The sequence below is a fragment of the Candoia aspera genome, chromosome 2 (assembly GCF_035149785.1).
Source record: "Candoia aspera isolate rCanAsp1 chromosome 2, rCanAsp1.hap2, whole genome shotgun sequence".
NCBI classification, from domain to species: Eukaryota; Metazoa; Chordata; class Lepidosauria; order Squamata; family Boidae; genus Candoia; species Candoia aspera.
In genome coordinates this window covers 84,920,836-84,944,850 of record NC_086154.1, presented here as the reverse complement: position 1 = coordinate 84,944,850, position 24,015 = coordinate 84,920,836, and the positions used below count along the sequence as shown (strand labels likewise).

The window sequence follows — 24,015 nt, the reverse complement described above, 5'->3', positions numbered from 1 at the left end:
ATTTAATTTTAAGAAAGAGCAGCAATTGTGGCAACTTGATGAACCACGTCACTATTAGACTGGATTTACATTTTACAATAATCAAACCAGCACAATGTGAAGTTTACATGAGCAATAATTAGTAACACACAAAGTTTCTTTGTGCATGAAGTCCACTGATGTCAAGGACAGGTTTGATTCACTTATTCCTTCCTGTGATAGAAAAAAAAGGTGAGTTAAAAACTGTGGGACTATGGAATCATCTTCTCTTGTACTGTCCTACAGCTTTCCTTGTGGTCCCATGTTCAGAAGATGATTACTGAAGATTGGGAGGTTCAAAAAAAAAAAAAAACCCCTGAAGACAATAGCAAATCACTTCCATACAGTTGCCAAGGAAACAGGGATCTGCCCATGTAGTCATCAGGAATGAAATTCAACTTCATGGAAACTTTGCTGCTTTACCATTTTACCTGTATATTCTTTTAATGAAGATTCTGTCAGTGAACCAAAGACCCAACCATGCAGGTAAGATGGGGAAAATGTGTTTCTTCTGGGAATGCAGCTCCTGTTAAATATTCAAGCATACAGGCAAAGCTATTTTTTTTAATGACAATTTTACTTCTCATTTCACACCCCTCTCCAACTTATTAGCTAAGTGGCAAGTAAAAATTCAGCAAAAGGCGACGCTTCCCTGACGTGGAGTTGTCCCCACTGAGCCCCCAAAGCCTGCTCCCCCGCCCAATCTGGAACCCTCCAAACGTTTAGGGCCGCGAACGGTTGCCAGGAGGCCCGGGGACGTTGGGATGGAGAGTCGGCGCATTTGGCGTCGCCAGGAACCCGCTAGAGGTGGAAAGCGAAAGTGGCAAGCCCGTCCCGCGGGGATTTGGAAGGGGGAGACCCGCTGCTCGCCCAGCGCAGCGCGTGCGTGAGCGCAGCTTTCCCCAGCCAAATCTGCGGCGAGCGCCGGCGCGGGTGTGAAAAGTCCTCGTGGCCGCCGCCGCCGCCGCCCTCTCTCCCTCCCAGCAGGCGCTCCTTTTCTCTCTCTCCCAGTCATCAGTCATTCCGCGCCTGAGCCGAGGCAGCGGCGCCCGGGGAGCCTCCCTCCCGCCCTCTTTCTCTTCCTCGCAGACGGACTCGCGGGCTTGACTTACCCCAGCGGCTCCCGCGGTTGCCGGCCTCGGCCATGGCCTCCAACAGCGGGCGGAGAGGCCGGGAGCGGGCGGATCCCGCGGCGGCGGCGGAGGAAGAGCTGCCCGTCTACCTGGCGCGCCCGGGCACCGCCGACCAAGTGCCCCGCCAGAAGTATGGCGGGATGTTCTGCAACGTGGAGGGCGCCTTCGAGAGCAAGACACTGGACTTCGGGGCTCTCAGCGTGGGGCAGCGCGGAGCTCGCCGCGCCCCGTCGCGGGAGCCGGAGCCCCAAAAGCAGCAGCCCCCGAAGGTGGAGGCGGCCCCGAAGGAGCCCCCGGCCGGCGGCGTGGAGATCCGCCCCCCCTCAGGCAAACAGCGGCTGCAAAACCTCGGCCTCGAGGATTACAAGGTCAGAGGGGCGGGAGGAGGGGAAGCTCCCCTGGAGGTCTCGGCGAAGGATGGAGGAGGAGGGTGGGTGGCCTTGGATGCGTGACTAAAGGCGGGGGACCCGATGGGGGAAGAGACGCCGCCCTGCTCCGGATGCATGGGGGGTGTTCGGGCCGTTTGGGTGCCTGTATGCTGGGGAGTCGAGTCCGCCCTCCCCGGGGATGTGGGCTAGAACACTAGCGCGCTCCGCCCCGAAAAGCATCTTTCCGACACCGCTGCGTCCTCCTAAATCTGAAAAGCTTAGGCTCGAGAGGAGAAGTTGGGGTCAAACGTGGCTTCACACTTTTATCCGGCCTGCCTCAAAGTTGCTGCGGTGGCGACGAGGGCTGTTGTTAGTGGCGGTTACAAGTAAAGGCAGGCCCGCTCTTTTTTCCAAGGTTTAATTCTTTCCTCCTGACGCACAAACGTAGCAATTTAATTATGCATGGGGAGTATGAGGCATCTTTTATAAAGTTAGCATTTCGAGGAATCCTGTGGTATTGAGTTTCCTGGCAGTTTCCCGATTTGCCCTTGCATGTTGCAAGTCATTCAAATAACAGCAGTTGAGACCTTTGGGAAGGAGCACCGACTTCAATTAGTTTTCTGCTGCCCGGGCTTTAATTGTACAGGTCACATGACCGTAGTCTAATTATTCACCATCGACTTGTGAATAAATCCGTTACTCATACTAGCCGGGCTATCCTATATCTTCCTTTCTCACTAGGATTGTGGTTAACCAAGAGAAGCATAACTAAAGAGAGGCTCTGTAACTTTCTTCTGTTTCTTTTCAAGAGAAGGAGAAGGCTCTTCCATTCTGTCAGCCTGTAGCAACTGTGTCAGCATATTTCAAGTTATTAACTGAAAAGCTGTATGCTGCATTTCCAAGAATGGTCAAATGACAACACCATGCCAGAAGGCAGTAGCATAAACTTGGCCAGGCTGGTTACTTTAAAGTCAGTCTTAATTTTTTTCCATAAAGAAAATAGACTTCATATATTCACATGCCTGACTTTCAAATCTGAAATCTTGAACTTAGGCTGATATAATTAAAAAAGATGTAATTTAAATATTGTACCATAAGATCAGGCTTAGTTTTCAGGAATCCTTTTAAAGTTTTGATAGTGGCCCAAATATATTGCTGGGAATCAGGGTTTGCAATTCACATATTTTTGTCTAAAAGGAATAGCCATTTTAGCTTTAGCTATCAGAAAACAGTGAAAAATACTGATACGCTTATAACCTGAAAAATATTACCACTACTGAATCATTTTCAAACCATGCACAGCCATACTAGGTAGGTGGAATATTGAGAGGCCAGGCGCTTAGAGCCAGTAGCTCTATGGTCTCCCTGAATGACCTTTGCCCAATCCTTCCTCTTTCTGGCCTTTTTGACATCAGGAAGAAAAAAAAGCCTGGAAGGAGGGAATTTCCTCATCTAAGGCTAGAGCTTTCTCTCAGACCTTGGAGTGGAAAATCATAAGCATCCTATAGTTCCTGAATTGTGGGTTTAAGAATACAGAAAATAAGAGCCCAAATTAATGCAACAGAGGAGTAGAATCATCCAGCTGGACAGGAAAGATGTTGGATGACATTGCCTAGGTAGAGTGTAGTGAAATCAGATCTATTTAGTCAGAAATGGTACAACTTTTAATTTGGAGGTAGATACATTTTTAAAACTTGCAGCCATCATTCCCAAATTATTAACTTAGATTAAGTAAGTTCTTATATTGAGGTTATCTCTTCCTGCTGCTTCTTCTGTTAGTGTCATTATACCTTACATGGAGGTGGGGTATTATATTCTGTCTCTTATTTACTCAGAGGACTAGTTATTATGAACGATTACAACTTTAACAATAAAAAAGAATGAACAGGTAGTATAGAATATAAGTTGCTTCTGTTTAGAGGTAAATCAGAAAAATGCCTGAGTGCTTAGCAGCAGATCAGTTATCATGAGGGCTACCAATGGATTTGTTTTGTTTTATGTATGTGTGTGTACACACATGTACAGATTATCTGCTTTTCCTTTTTCTTATTTTGTCAACTGCCTCTCTTAACCCCATCTCCAGGTTCTTATCTTTCTATCTGCTGTCCTGATATGGAAAAGTCCAGTTAACCTTTTATTTGTTTTAATAGAATGCAATAAAATGCAATATCATTTCATCACAGAGAGAATTGTAATTATAGCATTACCATTGGGAAAATATTCGATTTGAAAACCATAAGCTTTCTATAAGGAGCTCAAGGAGGTACACATCAAACTAATGAGAGTCACAAGATTGTGGCAGGATAAAAATAGAATAAATAAAATAATCCACCTGTCTATAACTTCATCACAAAAACAATCCTATGAGGTAGATTGGGCAGAGAAAAAATGACTTGTCAGAAGTCACCAAGGGAGATTCTTTAGAGGAGGCTGGACTTGAGTCTGTGCCTGATCTCATTTCAGCACCTTTTCTGCTCCACTCCATTCTTATTTCCAAATATTTGATGGGAACCAGAGTATCTCCTTTTGATTTAATACTTAGTAATCAACACTAGCATTTTGAATTGTGCTTGAGAACAAACTTCCAGCCAGAATAGGCCTTTAATAAATGACAAGATACTACTCTGTTTGGCCTTTCAATTACTTAGCTGCTGAGTCTTAAATCAGTTGAAATGTATGAATACTTTCCAAAAGCAATCCTGAATATAGTATATTACGGTGATCTGTAATATGTGTATTATGATATACTCTTATAAAGATGAAGAAGTGCTCTGTTCATTCAGCAAAACCAAGACCTGGTATTGAGTGTGGTTCAAATGATAAGCTTCTTAAAATTAAAACTTAAAAAAAATAACACCAACAAGTTTCAGCCTCAGCACTATTCCATGTGATTACATGGTGAAGGTAAATAATATATTGAATGGATAAATGGGGTACCTGAAGAACTGTGACTGAAATTTGTGTCATGAGTAAAAATATATCCTGAAATGTAAAAAAAACACAAGTGAAATGGCTATCTGCTGATACATGAAAATAACTGGAAAAAAGCAGAAACAGGAAAAAGTTGCTCACATAAATGTTGTGTCCTACAGAAGACCACACAGAGACATGAAGTTACAACTAAATAAGCAATACAAAGAAAATGAAGGACAAGAAATTTATTTAAGAGAGTTACAGAAACCAAGGGAACCTTTTACATAAAGAAAAGAACAATAAGGGTGAAGATCGGTTGGAGAAAAAGATGCAAAGTGGAGAAGATATAAATAAATGGGAGAACTGTTGATTCCAGAATTGATTATATGTACAAAAGTTTGATCACTGAACCAGAGTCAGACATTGTGGAAAGTGACATTAAATGGCCTTAGAAAATATTGCTAACAACAAAGCTGCAGGAGTTTATTAACTATTTAAATTTTTACCAGATCATGCATCTAAAGTGATACGTGTGTGATTTGTAAGCAGCAGTGGCCAAGGGACTAGAAAAGATCAAACCTTATCAAAGCAAGATTTTGCAGTCTAGACTTCAACAGTACATGGGATGAAAACTGTCAGGTGGATAAGCCGGGGAGGCACCTGAGTTTACATTGTTAACATCTGATAGATAATGGAAAGGGCATGGGAGTTCCAAAAATATATCTGTTTGTGCTTTATTGATTATACTAAAGCCTTTGACTTTGTAAATCAAGAGATACTGTGGGTAGCCCTTTAAAACATTAGATGTATTGGATCACCTTATTGACCTGAAGACTCTATTTCATGACTAAGAAGCAACAGTTAGAACAGAACATAGAGCTATTTAGGGGTACAAAATTGGGAAAGAAGTACACCACAGTTGTATACTGTCACCTTTTTAATGTTACATGAAGAATATATGATGAGAAATGATGGACTACAAGAAATAGAAATTGAAATCAAAGTTGCAGGAAGAAACACCAATAGTCTTGGATATGCTGATAATACCACTTTGATGGCTGAAAGCAAGGAATATTTAAGAAATCTCCTTTGGGAAGTTAAAGAAGAGAGTGCAGCAGCCAGTTTGTTCCTCAATATTAAAAAAGAAAAGTAAGATTATGTCAAAACACAATGCTAACCCAGTGCAAATATGCAAAAAAAGATTTAAATTATTTATCTTCCTAGTCCCCAAAATTCACAGATATGGTGACTGTTGCTATGAAATATATATCTGATACTTGAAAAATAATTTCTGACAGATGTAGATAAAATATTAAAATATAGACATCACATTGACAATAGAGGTGTGTACAGTCAAGGTCATTGTTTTTCTTGGTTGTAACATATAGCTCTAAAGGCAGGACAGTCAGAAAGCCTGAATACAAAAAAATGATACCTTTGAATGATGCTATTGGAGAAAAATTTTGAGAACTTCCTAGACCTCAAGAAGAACAAAGAATCCAAGACTAAATAATTCAAGACAGTTCACTTACTGGAAGCACTAATATTGAAGCTAAACCTTAACTAGTTTGGATACATAATATGAAGGCAAGAATCTTGGAGATCACTCTGATCCATAAAAATCAAAGGGAATCAAAGAAGAGGCCAAGAGGGTACAAGACTAGATACCATCACGTATGAGGCAGTTCTTGTAAGCACAAGGTTACAGTCCTGGTGAAATGCTCTATCATATCACAAAGAGTCAGAAGTGATAAAATGACTAATCAACACCAGTAATGATACCAGAATATAGATAATTGGCCAGTTTTTATCACAAAAAAAATGATTGAACATTTTTGAAACATGTTTCATACTAACAGGACAGGATTTGTTTTAGAACGGAGCTGGACTTAGAAGCAAAATTTATCTCCAGCCCTTTCCATTAGCCTTGAAAATGCAGAGTGTCTTCCTTTCTTTTGAATTGTTTTCTTCACTAATGAGAAAAATTCTGGAATTATTAAAGGGAGAAACTACTTTAACTGTTTTTATTGAAACTTTATTTAAACATCCACAGTACAACTTAAACAGTTGTATTGTGGATGTTTATGTTACATCCTTGTATATTTTAATTATTATTGAATAAGACACCATGATTCTGCTTAGTTGTGGTAGCATATAAATCCGATAAATAAATATTTGGAATCCTCAGTAATTCATGGCTTAATTGATTTGACTTTAATGGTCAAAATAAATTGGGCATTTAAAGCTAAAGTTCTAAGCACACTTTCCTGATAGTGAGTTTTATGGAAATGATGTTACATTTGAATTGATACTTGTACCATAAGCAGAGCTTTGTTCAGTTTTATCCTGGTTTCATATTCAGCTGTATTAGTTCCAAAGATCCAGGAATCACAGTTCAGATATAACACTAAAAAACACACATAAAAATCACAGATAGATGTTCCCTGGTTTATTTAGAGAGCCAGTTTGGTCTAGTGATTAAGGCAAGGGGCTAGAAACCAGGAGACTGAGAGTTCTAGTCCCGCCATAGGCATGAAAGCCAGCTGGTGACCTTGGGCCAGTCACTCTTTCTCAGCCCAACTCACCTCACAGGGTTGCTGTTGTGGGGAAAATAAGAGGAGGAAGGAGTATTAGGTATGTTCACTGCCTTGAGTTATTTGTAAAAATAATAAAGAGGGAAAGAAAATAAATTAATTAATTAAATAATTTAGACATTCCCACTGGCAAGAGTAGTGAATCGGCCATTATGCAAAGGACATTTGATTTTTTCACAGTAAGCTATAATTCTAGCTTATTTATCTAAATGAGTAATTCTGTTAGAAATTTGAATAGTAACTAGAATGTTAGTAAATATTGGAAAACATAAGACAAAATTGGCATTCTTAACAATGAGTGAGTGTTTCCTCTCTAGTTATTTGAAAACCAATCAAAGAAATATTTATTCCTCCAGCATCTGGTTTTGGCCTTTCCTAACTTCCCTGTGTAATTCTTCTGTACCATGGTTTTTTTCCATGACAGCTGCTTTTATGCTACAAAATGGGGGTTTACAAAATTGAAGTTGCAAATTACTACTTTTTGCAGTATTCAGCACAGGAATGATCTGATTTGTCGAGGGAAATGATATTCCTCATGAGCAAAACACAATGATTGCTAAATACAGCTTTCATTAAAATAAGAGTTTCTTTATAAATCCATTCATTTGCCAGCATCTGTTGTAACTTGTCATACTTTAATTGTACATTAACCATCCAAATATATGACATTAGTTATTTTTCTTTATGTCTGAATTTACATTTCCATTACTGGTGAGACAAACTAAATTAAAATTACAAGAAATAATATTTGCAGAGGCTTGAGTGATTTACAGTAGGGCTGTGCAAAGGGTTTGAAAGAGATGCTCTTCAAAGTGTGTTAGTGCAATGCAACACTTCTCTTTGGAGTGTGAAAGCAGCCTCATCCCTTTCTAGATTCAAGCAGCATGCATGTAAATACAGACAGTGGGAGACAGCCTGGGCAATCCTTGCAAAGGATATGGCTGCTTTAATGTTTGAAGAGAGATTATTGATTTACACAAACACTGGTGGGAAGCATATCTTTCAGAAGCAAGTAATCTCAAAGACATACATAGATTTTAGAGATAGCATGTTTAATATTAGCATTATGACTGGAACGATTTATCAAGAAATCTAAAAATCTGTCTAAAACCTAAGGTTCTCAATTTATGGAGAGAATAATATATGTAACTTCTTATACAAAGAGTGGAGTCCCTGGTGCTCTCTGAGCCTGGTTTTCTTGCAGACATTTCATTGCCAGACTAGGCAACATCTTCAGTGTGAAGAGGGAGTGGGCCTTGCTCTCTGTTTATATATATGGTTTGTCCAGCTTGTGTTGGTGGAGGTGTTGTTCTCTCCTTGGGAGTTCCTTGATTGGGCTTTTGTTTGCTGATTGATTGAGTTAATAGTTCCTTGATTAGGGTATATTGTGCTGTCTGATTGTTCATCTGGTGTTAATCCTAGTGTTAATCTTTGCATATGTGGGTGCTGATTGCTGGTGAGGAGGTATTCTGGTCTTTTGGCTTTACTGTTGTCTCTTTTGAATGGTATGTAAGTGTTGATGGCTGCTTTCTCTGAGTGCCAAGCTTCCAGGAATGCCCTAGCATTTTTGGACTTGGTTTGGTTTAGGATGCTCACAGTTTTCCAGTTGAAAGTATGGTTAAGTCTGTCCATGTGTTGTGAGATTAAGGAGTTTTCATTGTGTCTTCTGACTGCTAGTTGGTGTTTGTGGATGCGCTCTGCTAGTCTTCTGCCTGTTTGTCCTACATAGTGGCTGCTACAGTCCTTGCACTGTATGTTGTAGATGACTCCTGTTTTTTCTTCTTGGGCTACTGGGTCTTTTGGGTAACTTCAGATGTTTTAAGAATTTTAGTGGGTTTATGGGCTACAGTGATGCTGTGCTGTTGTAACAGTCTGTTGGTAGTTTCTGAGATGTTTCTGATGTATGGCAGTGTTATCCTTTTCATAGCTTCTGTTGGTTGGGTTGTAGTGAGTTGAGTGGTCAGGCACCTTTTGATAAAGTTTGGGGGGGGGTATCCATTTTGCTGGAAGATATTGTAGAGGTGATCTGTTTTCCTATACGAAGAGTGCCCATGAAATGAGAAAGAGCAGCTTTGGTCTGATTATACTGAAGGAGATTAAATTGAAGACTCAAAACTGATAGTAAAATTATATTTATTATATAGAGATTAGGTTTGTTTTTTAATAAGTGGCAGATACCTAGGAGTATGTGATAGGATACATTTTAGGATGGTATGTTATCAATAATAAATAACTATAGTAGATATCCTCAACTTTTTTTTATTTTTCAGAATTTCAGGATGTCTTAAATATTATGATAAAATAGCTAATACGATTGCTGCAACAAGATCTCGTAGAAAAATAAATTGATGAGAATGAAAAAGCAGTAATGCCTATGATTCTGAGATGGGGACAGAGCCATAAACACAAAGCCACTGCTTGTTTTCTCTCTTGTTCAAGATCACACACACTCCCCATTATGCCCCACGGACAACCCTGATTTCCCACCCTGATTTCCCACGTTCTCAGATCTTTTCTTTCCTAACACCCTGGGGGGAAAAAATCACAGCTATTAAATGAGGCATTTCATTGGTACTAGGAGATTTTCATATGGACACATATACCTACCTTGTACTGTGGGCACACTTCTTTGTAAAATAGAAATCTTCAGGATATTTTTGTGTTCAGTGTAATGATAGTAAATACAATTTAGGAAGATTAATAGTAAGCAGCTTGAAAGGCAAAAAAAAAAGCCTTTCATGATAGCACCAGTCTAGGTAAATGTAATGATAAAATGGCTTATATTAAAAAGCTAAAAGGGATTCAGAATTGCTCAGCAATGAAAGTACTCTATTTTGTTTATTACCAAAGAGAAGGTAGATAGTTGAAGTGTCATTATTTTTGTTTCTCTGTTTGAGGGAATTTGAGGTTAAGGACAGTAAGGACCTGAGACCACTTCTGTTATAGAGCAGTTTAGAGCAGTGTTTCTCAACCTTGGCAACCTTAAGATGGCTGGTCTTCAACTCCCATAATTCCCCAGCCAGCAAGCTGGCTGGAAATTCTGGGAGTTAAAATCCATCCATCTTAAAGTTGCCAAGGTTGAGAAACACTGGTTTCGAGAAATTCTTATGTTAATTTTCAAGCCATTGGTATAATATTCTCAAGATGTCTTTTCAGAAATAAGATCACTACATATGAAGTAGAGGCACTTAAGTATATACTCTGAATTAAGTTCCCTGGAAATACGGTGATTTAAACTGATGAGGGATGAAGTCTTTTCTAGGACTAGTAAAAGTTTCCATGTAATTCAGAAGAATTCCATTGTTTTAAAAATAGATGCTGCATTTATCTGTCTTTAACAGAAACAAGGTGTGGATACTAATCTCTATAGTTGGGTTAGCTATTTGTTTTGTTACGGCTTCATAGTAGAGGCAAATTTGGAAATCTAGACAATACCTGGAGTGGTTGAGTGCTCACTGCTTATGAGATACTTGTTGGAAAAACAGATGGATTCAGAAGAGGCCTTTACTGATGATGATTCACTGAGCCAAATCTAATAATTTGGCAATCATTACTAGATGGTTCCTATCAAAGTTATTAGATACGGAATTTTAAAACAGTATTTAAAAAGCTTCCCTTATTTTCAGTTTTAGAATTTTTAAAAGCATACCCTATTCTCATGGACCTAAACAGATTATGATATGAAAGCAAAAAGTTGTAATTCCAAAGGCCACAATATGAAGGAAAAAATAAAATTTCAGAGAAGAATAGTACCAGGCCAATCTATTAGGATGATTGTCTCTAAGGCTACATGATCATGTTCCAAAATTATGTGTTAAGGAACCTTACAGACTACTTAAGTTTTTCTGACATTTTTGTTTTTGCTGTTCCCAGAGCCAACAAAGCAAACAGTTGTTCACTGAAAGCGGGGTCATTCTGTGCATACCAGCGGGTTTATGTGAAGATACGCAGCATAATGTCATTTTGTCTGTACAAGTGAATTTTCCCAAACCTAAAATTTTAGCTGTGTTCCTTTTCTTTATCAGTTAGATTATTCTTTGTGTCCAGTAATTTGCGCTTACCAAATTAAAGCTGCTGCTCATGACAGACATTGAGAGCAATGGCAATGGGATTAATATGAGGAATTAATCGTTAATAATTCGTGGAGAGGCTCTTTATCTTCTGCCTGTCGTGATTAGTCATAAGGCACTTTATTCTTGGAAGAGGGTTCTGAAGCTGTAGCCACACTGATCACACCATCCCGAAAGGGAGGGAATGTTTACATGTAGATATTGTAATAAATAAATTGTTAAGGTACTTATATTTGGGCTAGGTATTTTGCTTTTGGTTGTGAATAGTATTAGATTTCCATCAAGAGTGATCAGTGTTTTAAGAACACTGACACTTGCCAGTATCTTTGCTACTAGTAAACATTGGATGGATGTCTCTTCTACAAATCTACTTATTTTTATTAAACTCAATTCTAGTAATAGCATTTGTGTTGTGATCCCTTACATAGGTAAATTTACCTTACTAAGGTAGAAACACCTTAGGGCCCTGTATACTCTTACATAGGATATCTTTCCCCCATCCATTTCAGTTTTAGAACTAACTAAATTTAGTATTCCCCCCAAATCCTGCTGTGCTGTTCCATCATGGCAGGGGTAGGGGAGTATTCCTGGGAGGGAGAAGCAAAGAATGCTGAGGGTGTAGACCATGAGTATATATTCTCAACAAGATCACCCAAGGCTTGAAAGTCATCCCAGCCACCCAGCGAAAGTAAACAGTCAGCAGTGATGTTGGAAGTGTATGATCACTTTTGTGGCAAGAGCAAAAGCATCATTTCATACTCTGCAGGAGAAGGCAGTGTGTAGTGAAAGGAAAACACCAGCCTCCTTGTAAGTAAACTACAGTAGCAGGGTATGAGTGTCTGTAGACTCATTGCTTTCTAAGCATACAGGCTGCTCTGAAGAAGGGGCAGGTTGGGAAAAAAGGGCCAGAGAAACGGGGGTGCCAGAGTGTGACAAAGAGAAGACTTTGGAGAAGGCACCTGCTGCATTACCCTTATTAAGCCTGAATAAACACCCCACCCACCCACTCTTGTATGCTGCCTGGCCTGGACTCAGCTCATAGCCCAGGTAGAGAAGAGAGCTGGTTCCTCACACTGGAAGGCCTTCTTCGGAGGAAAGGAAGGGGCCAGACTGCACAAGTGAGGAGTTGCTTATATGCCCACAGCTGAGTCCAGAAGGCTTATTGAGACTGTTGGTGCATGAGCAGGAGAACAAGACTCAGGCTGCTGCCGCCAAATCAGTGGTTACTTCCTCAGATAGACATTTTATTTTGAACAGTACTTGGAGTTCTTGGCTTGGATTGGTGAGGCTCCAAAGAGTTTCTTTTTGTTTTCAGCCCCTGTCCCTGAATGCTCAAGAGACTGGGGAGAATACACTTAAACAGGTTCTCTACATCTTTGGAGAGTTCAGTGTTTGCTTTCTGTTACTCGCTAGTCAGCTCCTCAACTGTCTGTCTGTAAGGGTCTCTGCCACACAGGGTAAATCCCTCCTGTATTTTACCAAGAAAATCATATGGGTGGACAATATAAAGTGATAGATAATATTGTGCCAGATGGAATTTATGATACAGCTATATTAAAGCCTTTGGGACTGAAGTTGCCATGCAGGAAAGGAAAATTCAGAGCTTCACAGAAAGAACTACAGTGGGAAGATGGAACATAAAAAGCATGAAATGGGAAAGCTCAACACAGTGAAATATGAAATGACTCGACTACACATTGACATCAGCAACTTGTAACAGACTGGTATTGGATACTTTCAGTCAGAAGATCATACTGTTTACTACTCAGAAGACCAAAAACATGAAATGACAGTTCTTTCATAGTCAGGAAGAATATAGCAAGGACAATACTTGGGTACAATGCAATCAGTGACCAAGTAATATCAGTTAGTGGACAAGTCTTTAATATGACAATCATCCAAATTTGTGCTCCAAACGTTAGTGCACAAGAAGAGGAGGTTAACAAGGTTTATGGTCACGTTCAATTTGAAATCGACTGAACACGCAAGCAAGATGTGCTGCCTGTGGTTGGAGATTGAAATGGAAAAGTTAGACATGTTAAGGAGGAAAATGTAGTTGGAATATATGGCATAGAAAACAGAAATGAAGTGACATAACAACTTACAAGTTTCTGCCAATCCAATTATTTCTTCATTACTAACATAGTCTTCAAACAACCAAAACAATGCCTATATACATGAACCTCACCAGACAGTGGACACAGAAAGCAGTTACATCACAAGTAATTTCTTTATACACACACACACATACACACATACATACTGTGTGTGTGTTTGTGTGTGTATAAAGAAATTACTTCCCCCTTCATCACATCAAGTATAAACAATTTTAGTAACTTATTTCCTTCTCTTAAATTACAACAAATGGTACCTTCTTTCCATATCTCATCTCTTTTCTATAAACAAATCCTTAAAACTTCATTGTTCAGTCCTGGTCAGCAGAAGTCCATTAAGGGTTACCAGAGATGATAACATATCTACTTTAACCTTGATCAGATAAACCTACTTTAAATTCCTTCCTTTTACTGTTAACAATCTTGATCTTTAATCCCTTCAAATAATGTCCTAGAACTTGAGTTCTTTTCATTTTTTCTTTGTCCCTTCTCACAAAATTCTTCAACAAGTCTCTTTTGTAAATTCAATATAGGAAAGTTATCCAGGTTACTCTTTCTATTTGTATATCCCTTTTAATTATTAAGACGGCCAGTTTCATTTGTATATCCAGTGTAGCATCTTTTTCCATACCATTCTTGAAGCCTGTCATTTTTAAATCCACTTTCAGAGCAGTCTCAGTTTTATCCAGTAAAACTTGTTCCTCTTCCCTAACATCTTTTAAAGACAGTCTATCGCTAATGGTAGACACTCTTAAAATTAACTTCTGAGATCCATTGTTTAAAAATATCCTTCAACACATTTGATGTTAAAGTATATTACTCCATTCTGTATTAGTAAGTCAAATTTAAGTGTTCTTCTCCTTTAATTGTAATCTTTAGTTCCTTCTGGTACCCTCTAGTGTCCAACCTTCAAAATCCCATCCTATCATGTTGGGGGTTTTTAAGAATTCAAAACAACAGCATTTTCCCATGGGAAAATTCTTACATTTAATTTCAAAATCTTATTTCAAATCCATCTGGACCCTTAGTCCATTTATAACTTCCAAAATTAACATTCTAATCACACTTTTGCTGTTTATTTCCCCCCCCCTCAATTTAAGTCCTTAATCTTATATTTAAAACTTCTTTCTCTAAGGATTGGAGATTCAGATGGTGCTGTGAAAAAACCTTGTCGTTCCAAAGGTTCCTAATAGCTGAAAAGCAATTAACAAGCAATTTCCAAACGTGATTACAAAAGGAAGTATGTGAACCCACTGTCCTTAAAGGTGCTGACCATGGTTTGAGCAAGATGGCTATTCCCTCGTCCCCCAGAGCTCTAAACCCGTCGGAAACTGCTCTTGTGTGGTCTCCTCATGAGCAGCAACTGTCTGGAGCATTTGTGGGTGATCCCAAGTCTTCTCCTTGTCTGGAGAGGAATCCCGAAGAGCCAGTCCCCTTCATTCCGCCGCAGAGCACCATTGCTTCCCTGGAAGCCCACTGCTTGAATTCTTAACTGGTGACAGTTTTACAGACACTGAAAATTATACAGTAATTGTCATTTTCTTGCTACCCAACCATTTTCATAAAGCTTTATTTTACAAGCTATCAAAAATTGCTCATTTACCATATAGTGACATGGGTAAGCTCCTTGTATGAAGTTGTTCTTCTAGTGTGATGATTCTGTAGTTTAATTTTTAATCAGATTTTAATGAGGTTCAGTCTGTGCACAGGATATAACCTCTAAGTGTAGGTAAGTGTTGCTAATTGAAGTTGTGATTGTGGTAATTTCAAATTCAGAGAGATTTACTGCCAGTGATTAAAATGAGATAAATATATGTTGTTAAATAGATTTCAAAAATCTGTGTATATGGATGGGAAAAAAGTACAATTGCTTTAGTTAGATGGAGAGAGGAATGACCTAAAGAAACCCCAAAAATATCCAGTCTCTTTTCGTGGACATGAATTGAGAAAACAAGAAAATATTGGATCTTGCTTCTCATCACCCAGGTGCTCAAGCTGCTGCAGGGCTTGATTCCAACCATGACTTTCCCACTAAGAGAATAGTTGTTATTATTCTGTACATTGTAATACAGCAACAGCTATCAGAAAGTTGGAACGCAATGACAGCCTTAAGCAGAAATAATGGCTCTCTCTTTGCATTGTCCGTTGTTCAGGCAGTGGAAGGGAGGTCAGGGTTTTTTTTGTTTGTTTTTTAAGAAACTTTTACTTTATAAAAAGACCTGTCAGGAAGTGGAATTATTATATTGGAAAAGCAGAGACTACACACTGTATTATTTAGGCAATAACTTTATGAGGCAGGGAGGGAGGGGTTCCCCTTGGGTTGACTCAGTTCACAAAATTCTCAGGTGCCCTTGCCTGTCCACATACTTTCTTCAACCATAATAACAGATTCAGGATGCAGTGCTTTCTGTTCTCCCAGATTAATGAAGCAATGTTATCTTTTTGACAGAATCTGCAGTAAATTAAATGAAGGTTTCCCTCTCATGGCCTTCTTTTATGTATGTTTATTGTTTTAACTGGTTTTAATTGGTTTTGTAGTATGTTTTAATTGTATGTTTTTATTGTATGCCACCCAGAGTCACTTGGTGTGAGATGGGCAGCCATTTAAATTTGATAAATAAAATCTTGTCAGCTAAGTAATGAAAGCATTGAGGGGCATCATTTTTGGGCTGTGCTTAATTCAGTTGGCCTTATTCCAGGCCCAAATTCACCTTGTGATCTACCAGGATACCTTTTGTATATACTGCTGTCCAGTAAGGTTCTTTCTCCACCCGACAGTCATTCATGCACATTTTCCTACCCAAATGTTGGATTTCCATTGTCTCTGTTGAAATGCATCTTGCTGGTTTCTGCCCAGCTGGTCAGGGTCTTTTGAATCTTGATACTGACCTCTGTTTTATAACTACTCATCCAATTCATTTATAAATATATTCAATAGCCCAGAAATACCCTACCTGACACTTCCAGTCTGATGCAGAGCCATTAACATGCCATATACTCAGCTACGATTGTTCAGTCTGATACTATAGTCCAGCCCACATTTTGCCATTTTCTTTACTAGAATCTCATGGGAGACTTTGTGAAATGTTTTGCTGAAATCAAGATATGCGGTGTCCATCACATTATCACAGTCAGACTGATCATTTATCAAAAAAGGAGATTTTTATTATAGTAGACAGAAATGTATAGATAGTGGTAGGAAGGGAATAATTAAATATGCTTTATCTTTTGGAGGGGAGAAAGATGTTTAGGAGGTTTATATGAATTTTTTTTTCTTCATTTTAATATAAGGGGGAGGAGTAACTAAGTGATTTTTATTATGTATTAAAGGGGAGTGATTTATAGAAATAACATGTTCTGGTTTAGTATAGAAATAAGAGATTGATTATGGAAATGTTGTATATCCTTACTGTTAAAAGTCAGAAGCCACATCTTCCTGTAAATTTAATTTTTTTTTTTCTTCTCTTGTGATTCTGCACTTTTTAAGAATTTTTTTTAGTTTTTTTCTTTTTTTGTAGTTTTTTTGTGGTTTTTATTCTTTCTTTGAAACTTAATCAAATTTACTATTAAAAAAACCATTTATTTGCTTGCATTGGGTTGCGTCTCCTTCCTTTTCTCAATTGCTTTGCTTAAATCCATTTCAGCACAGTTCTCCTTTAGAGAGGAAGCCAAAGTAAAGTAGGACTTAGGGACCTCTTCCCTTTCCCTGTCGTATAGACATAACTTCCTGACTCATTCCCACTACTTGGTGTTGATCTGTTGTCTGGATTGTCTTTTCCTTCACACGCACAATTTAGTTTAAAGCCCTCCAGGTTTGTAATACCAAATGCATTCTTCCCACTTCTGATGATCTGTAGTCCATCTCTTGCCAAAAGTTTCCCATCTCAGAAGCGTGTCTTATTACCAAAGGATCCAAACTGTTGTTTAATTTTCATAGCCAGTTGATCACTCCCAGTTTTCTCTTCTGCTGGAAAACAGGTCTCATCTCTTGACAAACGATCATGTTGACAGATTACTGCTTTGGTCCCTTTCAATAGGAGCTGTCTGTCAGTTCCCTCCTCTTCTGCCAGGCAAAATCAGCAATCCCTCCCTTTGCAGGGCCATAGAGTCTCTTTGTGACTACCTCTATGAGGCTTGTGGCAGCTGCTTTTCATCCAGGGGTCCAGAGACAGCACCAGTGTAGAGGCCCTGGAGTCTCTAAGCTCTGGACAGACTAGGGCTTTTATATCACCGTTCTCTGTTCCTTTTGCTTCGTTTTCTACTGTCTTCTGGGAAGCATTTGGGTATCATTGTTCTTCTGCAACCATTCCCTGTATGGTTGAATTCCTTACCTTTCCTGAGGATCTGGGGAGGGGAGGTGAACAGTTTTTCCTTAAGCCTCTTCCCCTTCTTTTCCAGGAGGGCAATCATTCTACATTTGCAGCATGTTCAGTCCTTGTCAACAGGAAGAAAAACTTCCCTGCATATTGTGGGAGTAGTTCCTTGCATCTTCCTGTTCCTCTGATGAATAAACAAACCAACCAAGCCTCTACTTTGATTTTCCCTTCTAAACTCGCTTTTGCTCACTCAGTGAGCACTGCAGCAAAATAGTGCCAGCTAAAAAAGGTAAATCTATTCTTGTTTCATACTGACACCAGTTTGACCAAGTCATCCATCCTAATGATATCATAAACCCAGTTAACCTGCAAAATTAATAAACTTTTAATTCCAAAGATAATATATAATCTCCTCACAACTTTTCTTTAGGGCATTCCCTTCCTGGATATTTGTCAGACTACTTCACATGGTTACAGAGTGGCACTGGTTTGTCAGGCAGTACAGGTAGTCCTCAGTGACCACTCATTCAGCAACCTTTCAAAGTTACGACGGCACTGAACAAGGGGAACTTACTACCGGTCCTTGAAGTTGCGGCTGTCACAGCATCTACGTGGTCATGTGATTGCAATTCAGTCACTTGGCAGCCAGCACACAATTACAATGGTTGCAGTGCCCCACGGCCATTTGCGACCTTTCTTGCTGGCTTCCCACAAGCAAAGTCAATAGGGAAGCTGGCAGGAGGTCATAAGTCGTTCCCACACCACTGCTTTTTCTCCCAAGGAACCCCTAGGCGGCACAGGGATCTCGTACTCCCTAGTACCTGCCGCCCACCCTCTGCAGAGCCTGCCTGCCCATACTCGGTAGCACCTGCCCGCCCACCCCTACTCCATAGCACAGGCCTGCTTGCCTGGCACACGGTTTCAGTGGCAGAAGCAAGCACTTCTGGATTCCCGCCTCTTCCCATGTTGCAGTTGCGTGAGATCCTCGCTTAATCACCCATGCGGTCCTTTCTTAACAATGGCAACAGGGACTGCCAGAATTGCTGTCACTAAGCAATATGACTGCATCGCTTAACAATTGCCATTGTAACCCAAGGACTACCTGTACGTTCTATGCTGTTACCATGAAATACTTGCCCTTCCTCCAGATAACTTAGCTCACTCTTGTATCTTGCATTGGAGCACATGAAGGGTAAGGACAGGTTATTGTCCTGTAATTGTATTTCATTGAATGGGTACCTAAGAACTCACGTGTAGTAATTTCCACCCTTTTTTATTTGTGACCCTCCTAGTTGCTTAGCAAAAACCGAACAGGAAAATCAGGAATCATGCCTGTGTGCATGCACATTGAAGGCAGAAAGTGGGATTCCCACCCAAAGCTCCTCAGCATACAATGAAGCTTTGCACCGAACCCATTTATCTGAATGAACAACCAAACACTCAGAGAACTAGAATTCTAAAGAAGCATCCTGGTCTTATAGATACAGTATTCTCTTCCATACACTGAATGCTTACTAGAGAATGTGATTTGATTTTGATTTGATTTGATTTGATTTGATTTGAAGAAGTAGTACAGGTCTTTTGTAACTGGTGAAATAGTAATAGTTTTTGAAGCAAATATTTGTAGCTCAGGGTTGAACTGTAGAGTCTTTGGTGCTCTCTGAGCCTTGTTGTTTTCTTGCAGATGTTTCATTGCCAGACTTGGTAACATCTTCAGTAATAGCTTTTTTGAATGCTTTTCAAAAAAGTCACTTTCCACTATAAAGTCTTCCTATTCAAAATTGTACCTTTTTTTTTTTTTAATCATATGGCATAGCAGTTCAGTGTTCATGCTGCTTTTTCTTCCTGGGAAATCCTTGTGAGGTCCAGCAGCCAGATGTGTAGATTATTTAGCCGTGACAAGTCACGTTGCCCGGGGCGCACCATATGGAGGCTAGTCTACATTGCATTGAGTTGGGCTGAGAGAGAGTGACTGGCCCAAGGTCACCCAGCTGGCTTCTTTCATGCCTAAGGCGGGACTAGAACTCAAAGACTCCTGGTTTCTAGCCCAGCACCTTAACCACTAGACCAAGCTGGCTCTCCAAAAATGTACTTATTTTTTCTTTTAAGAAGGCTTTGAGAATTTCAGTTTAGTACGGTATCAGTTCCCATATCCAGTTTAGAAATGCAGCACTAACCTGTGATTTAACCTGGACCTCTGTATAAATGATACTGCTTCTTTCCTGAGTTACAGTCCAAACTAGTATGCTACACATTATGATTTTAAATTTGCATGTGTATAGTGCTTCTCAAACGTTTAGAACATTGCATTTCCACATTTCATGTACCTTTATAACTGCTCCTGTATTTTCCTTACATGGTATAGGATATGAACATAACAAATAGTACAGTGTAAATAAGCTCTGTCTTTTCCATATATAAAGAAGTCTGTTAAAAATCTTTGGCCTTCCCAGTAACCTTGCTGGCCTCATGATTGGCGCTGCAAATGGTACATGCAGTAATAACAGGCCCTGGGAGAGCTTTGGAAAAAAGAGGTAAACGAGTAAACAGCTGTTACTTCAGGGTTCTGTTATAACCATAAACTACATTAGAATCTTGAATACTTAACTTTTAGGTGGGAAAGGATGTCACCTTTCCTTGCTGATGAATATAGCATCATTGGAAAAAGTTCTCTTGAGCAAACAGTATTCTGGTAAATTAGATGGTTGATATCCACATCATATGCTATTTCTTTTATTTCTTTTGTAAAAAGAAGAAATGTCCCCCATTCCACCTCCAGTTGAATGGGACCATTGCTTTGAGTAATGAATCCCCTTTCTGTATGCTTTTCCCAGCGCATATGTCCCCACACCCAGCTTTTTCAGAACTTATAATTTGAAAGAAGAAATATTACTTGGTAAGTAGGTCCCTTTGATCACATTTAAGTCTATGTGTCCTGTGAATACTTACTTGACTTTTAAAACTCAGTAATACGTTTTCTTTTTAGAAAGCTTTTAAATCCTTGTTTATAGAAAAATCACTGAAATTTATTGAAAATACAAGCATATTACAGGTTTCAATTGAATTAAATAATACAGGAAGAAATAATGTTATTTCTAACTTTTCTGCTAACCCTGTGTAGTTAGAAACATAAAAATTTCAACTCTCCAAGAGATTGGAAGGCTAGTTCTGGCTCACAGCAGAATTAACAAATAAAATTTTGTACTATACAAGCAGAAGCTGCTGCTGCCCATATCTTACCAATGACTCTTGCATTTCCGCCCCTGAAGATTCTCTGATCATTATTAATTGGGGGAAGCATATTTTGGAAAGGGGGAGGTTTGGAACAGTGAAGTAGAAAAAGCTTGTTACACAAATTGATCTCTATATGCATGATTTAGTATATAATTCATAATAAGGGACTAATGAAGTACTACTATATATACGCGTGCTTCATTCTAACGCACTTTGAGATTCTGAATTTATGAATGCAAGGAAAAAAACTAGAAGACTATAAAATAATGAACTGTTATTAAAAAGCAAGCTACATGAGTTGATAGTTTTTAGCTTCTTCCTTGAGTTCAAATTCCATTCATCTATTTCAGTAACACAAGCACTCTCCAACTTGTATAACCGTTCTGTGTTAACTCAAATTGGACCAAGCACCAAGCATCCTAAGTATTCATCTACTTTGGGCTCCATAAATAATGCAAAGTTACACATGTTGAAATATTCCACTTATGGAAATGTTTGCATAAAGTGTACGTAAGGCAGGTCTTATTTAACCAGTACTGCCTGAATTAAGGAAGCCTTATCCAGTATTAAGATTCTTTAGTACGCATTCCAGCTATAGGGTAGTAATCTCTTGTGATCTTGCTGTGTTTGACCAACTTTCCATCTGTTCAAACTTCAGGAGTGGAAGAGACAGATTTTCTTAATTCCCAGTCTCTCATAAACTGTTCTCCTGAGAATTTTGGTGGATGTCCTTGGTTTACTTTTAACCTTCACATCAGGATTGGCTTTTTATAGTGGTGTAGTTTCACCTTATAGGTTCGGGGGAGGGAAAAGTGTAAAAATAGTGGAGAGCATAAAACTAGAAGAGGTGGTATAGCAGAGGAATGAAGTGGAATGCCTACACACCCATAAAAGAAGGAAGCCCATGTTTGGATTCTGTTTTGTTATCTGCTTGGTTTTGCAAGGTGATACACATTGATGAGATGTAAGAGTTGCTGGAGGTGCAAAGACTTAATTTTCTCTTTCTCTTAATTGCTCAGCAACAAGAATGGGCTTTATCTTACACAAATCAGATCCACTGGTCAAGTTAACCAGCTTTGCTAGCTTCTTCAGTGACAGGCCAAGTTGTTCTCTTTTTCTCTTCACAAAAGTAAAAGCAACTAACTCTTTCCATATTTGTTGTGAAGAATCCACAAGGGACCACAGCTATCTGTAAAAATTCACATCTAACTTTGTGGTACTTTTTGCACCTGCAGTCCTGAATTTTTTGCTAGGTAAGATCCATGATTATGAGAGTTGTGGTTAATAGATTGGAGGTTCATACAGTGGTTTTAGAATTCGACTAAAGTGGTTTGCTTTTTCCACATATTTTGGTTGAATACAAAATATTTTCCCCTCAATTTACAATATTCTTGGTGCATAAATGTGTTTTGCAAATGGAAGAGATTATCTGCTGTCAGGTGTGAACTACAGTATGATCCATAGAGCATATCAGCAATCTTAGATCCTCCGACCATAATATAAAACTCCCTAGAATAAATTATATCCTGAAGGTTTGGCTTTTGTTTCCTTTGTTCTTCCCAGTTTTATGTTTATACCTTTATTACTGCCATAGAATTCATCTTGCCTGTGAAATGAAAATATTTTCATAGAAAGATTAAATATAATCAATGACAAAAACCACAGGATATGGATTTCCAAATAAAGCCTTCAAATAAAGTATGTATTGAAGTATGTATGTTTGTATTTAACTGCAGCTATAAATATCTTGAAATTCTGTTCAAATTCTTCTACAGTGGCATTATTTGCCTAAAAATTGCAAGTGAATTTTAAACGTGTATGTGCGTGAATTCCTTGGAATTTACCTCTTTCTAGAATATATTGACATTTTAGGTTCTCAAGTTCTGGAAAACTATTTACAAAAAATAGAGTGATACTAGCAATATTACTTTTAGCAAAACTAATGCAAAATTAGAAAAAGTGACTGATGCTCAACAGTATCTCTTTTACAGGGTTCTTACTGTAACCTTTTAAATGCTAGCTCTGTGGTTTTCTTCAAGTTATATGCACTTTTAAACAAGGAGTTTTACACCAAAGACAAACTAAATAAGCTTATGGGCTGATCCAGCAGGACTCATTCTGTTTTAGAATTCTGTTGCATAGAGTTGAAGTTTATTGAACTATTTCCCACTTTGGGATTATACTAAGTAATCCCTAATCCTACATCTATTTTCTAGCTGCATATATTATTGGAAGTGTGTGCCTAGCTGTTCCTTGCATTTGTGCTAGAAACCAGCAATGTCCTGGAAAAGGGCTTACATCTTATAGTGCCCTTTGGAATAGAATAGCTGGAGTCTTTCCATTGCTACCCTCTAGTGGCCATCACCCCTTATTACAGTGACAGCGTTAAGCAGTGGGTGAGGCAAAAGAGGCAAGCAGAGAGAAATCAATACACAGGGAAAGCAAGACTGGAAAGAAGAAGGGAGGAGTCGCTTCATCAGCCATTCTTGTCTTACAGGGTCCCAGCTGTCACAGGGAAAAGAGGAGGGAGGGAGAGAATTTTACTATTGTGTGCAGCAAAAGGGAGGGGGCAGAACAGAGCGAGGAAGAAGAGGAAAGCGAGGAACACCATTTGTTCTACCTGAGGTTGAGCTTCTTTGCAAGCTGGTACTGTTTCTAAATTGGAAGGTAGGAGCCGGCGCTGCTGCTGCTGCAACAACAGCCCCACACCATGTCTGGTTACCAGGGCAAGAAGAATATCCCCAGAATAACTGTGAGTGACTTAACCTCTCTTGTCCTTCCGTGTCTTTGTTATGTATTCTTTTTATATTTTTTAGCATTTATGCTAGCAGTGTGACCAGCTGTGTTGCTTCAGAGGTGCTAGAATGTGTTTTAATAGGAATAGTAGATAGCTGGTCGGCATGCAAAAAAGGAAGAGGGTGTTTGCAGGAATGGCCCCAAGTAAACAAATTGGGGTGGGGGGAGTGGGGTGCTGTTATCTGTGCCAGTGATGATTGTAAGGATTTCATTTTGTGCAGTGCTCTTGCCGTTTATTAAAAAGCAGGATACTTAGGAAAAGCAGTGCTCTTTATCTGCAATACAGACTTAAACTGTTCTGAGTAGCTCACCCCCCACTTCCTGTTGTCCAAAGGGTCTACGGCATAGTGAAGACGTTCTGTTTGCCAACTTACATAGGGGAAGTAGGTGTCCAGTTTGAGATCCTTGCTGTTTGGGAGGAGTCCAGCTGACCAAATCAAGCTGGGTGTTAAGCCAAAC

General features: G+C 39.2%; 1 protein-coding gene across 2 annotated transcripts in view; it reads left to right on the top strand.

Annotated features, from left to right (window-relative positions):
- Positions 1-975: 975 nt before the first annotated feature.
- Positions 976-24,015, top strand: part of DPYSL3 (dihydropyrimidinase like 3) — a 61,508-nt gene continuing 38,468 nt past the window's right edge. Inside the window, exon 1 of one of the 2 annotated variants that reach the window (XM_063292377.1) lies at positions 976-1,519. In XM_063292377.1, coding sequence (XP_063148447.1) covers positions 1,163-1,519 — 357 coding nt within the window. In that variant the 5' untranslated portion in view covers positions 976-1,162. Of the gene's footprint in view, positions 1,520-23,278; positions 23,513-24,015 lie in introns of those variants that run through there. The other variant, XM_063292378.1, reaches the window with a different exon arrangement.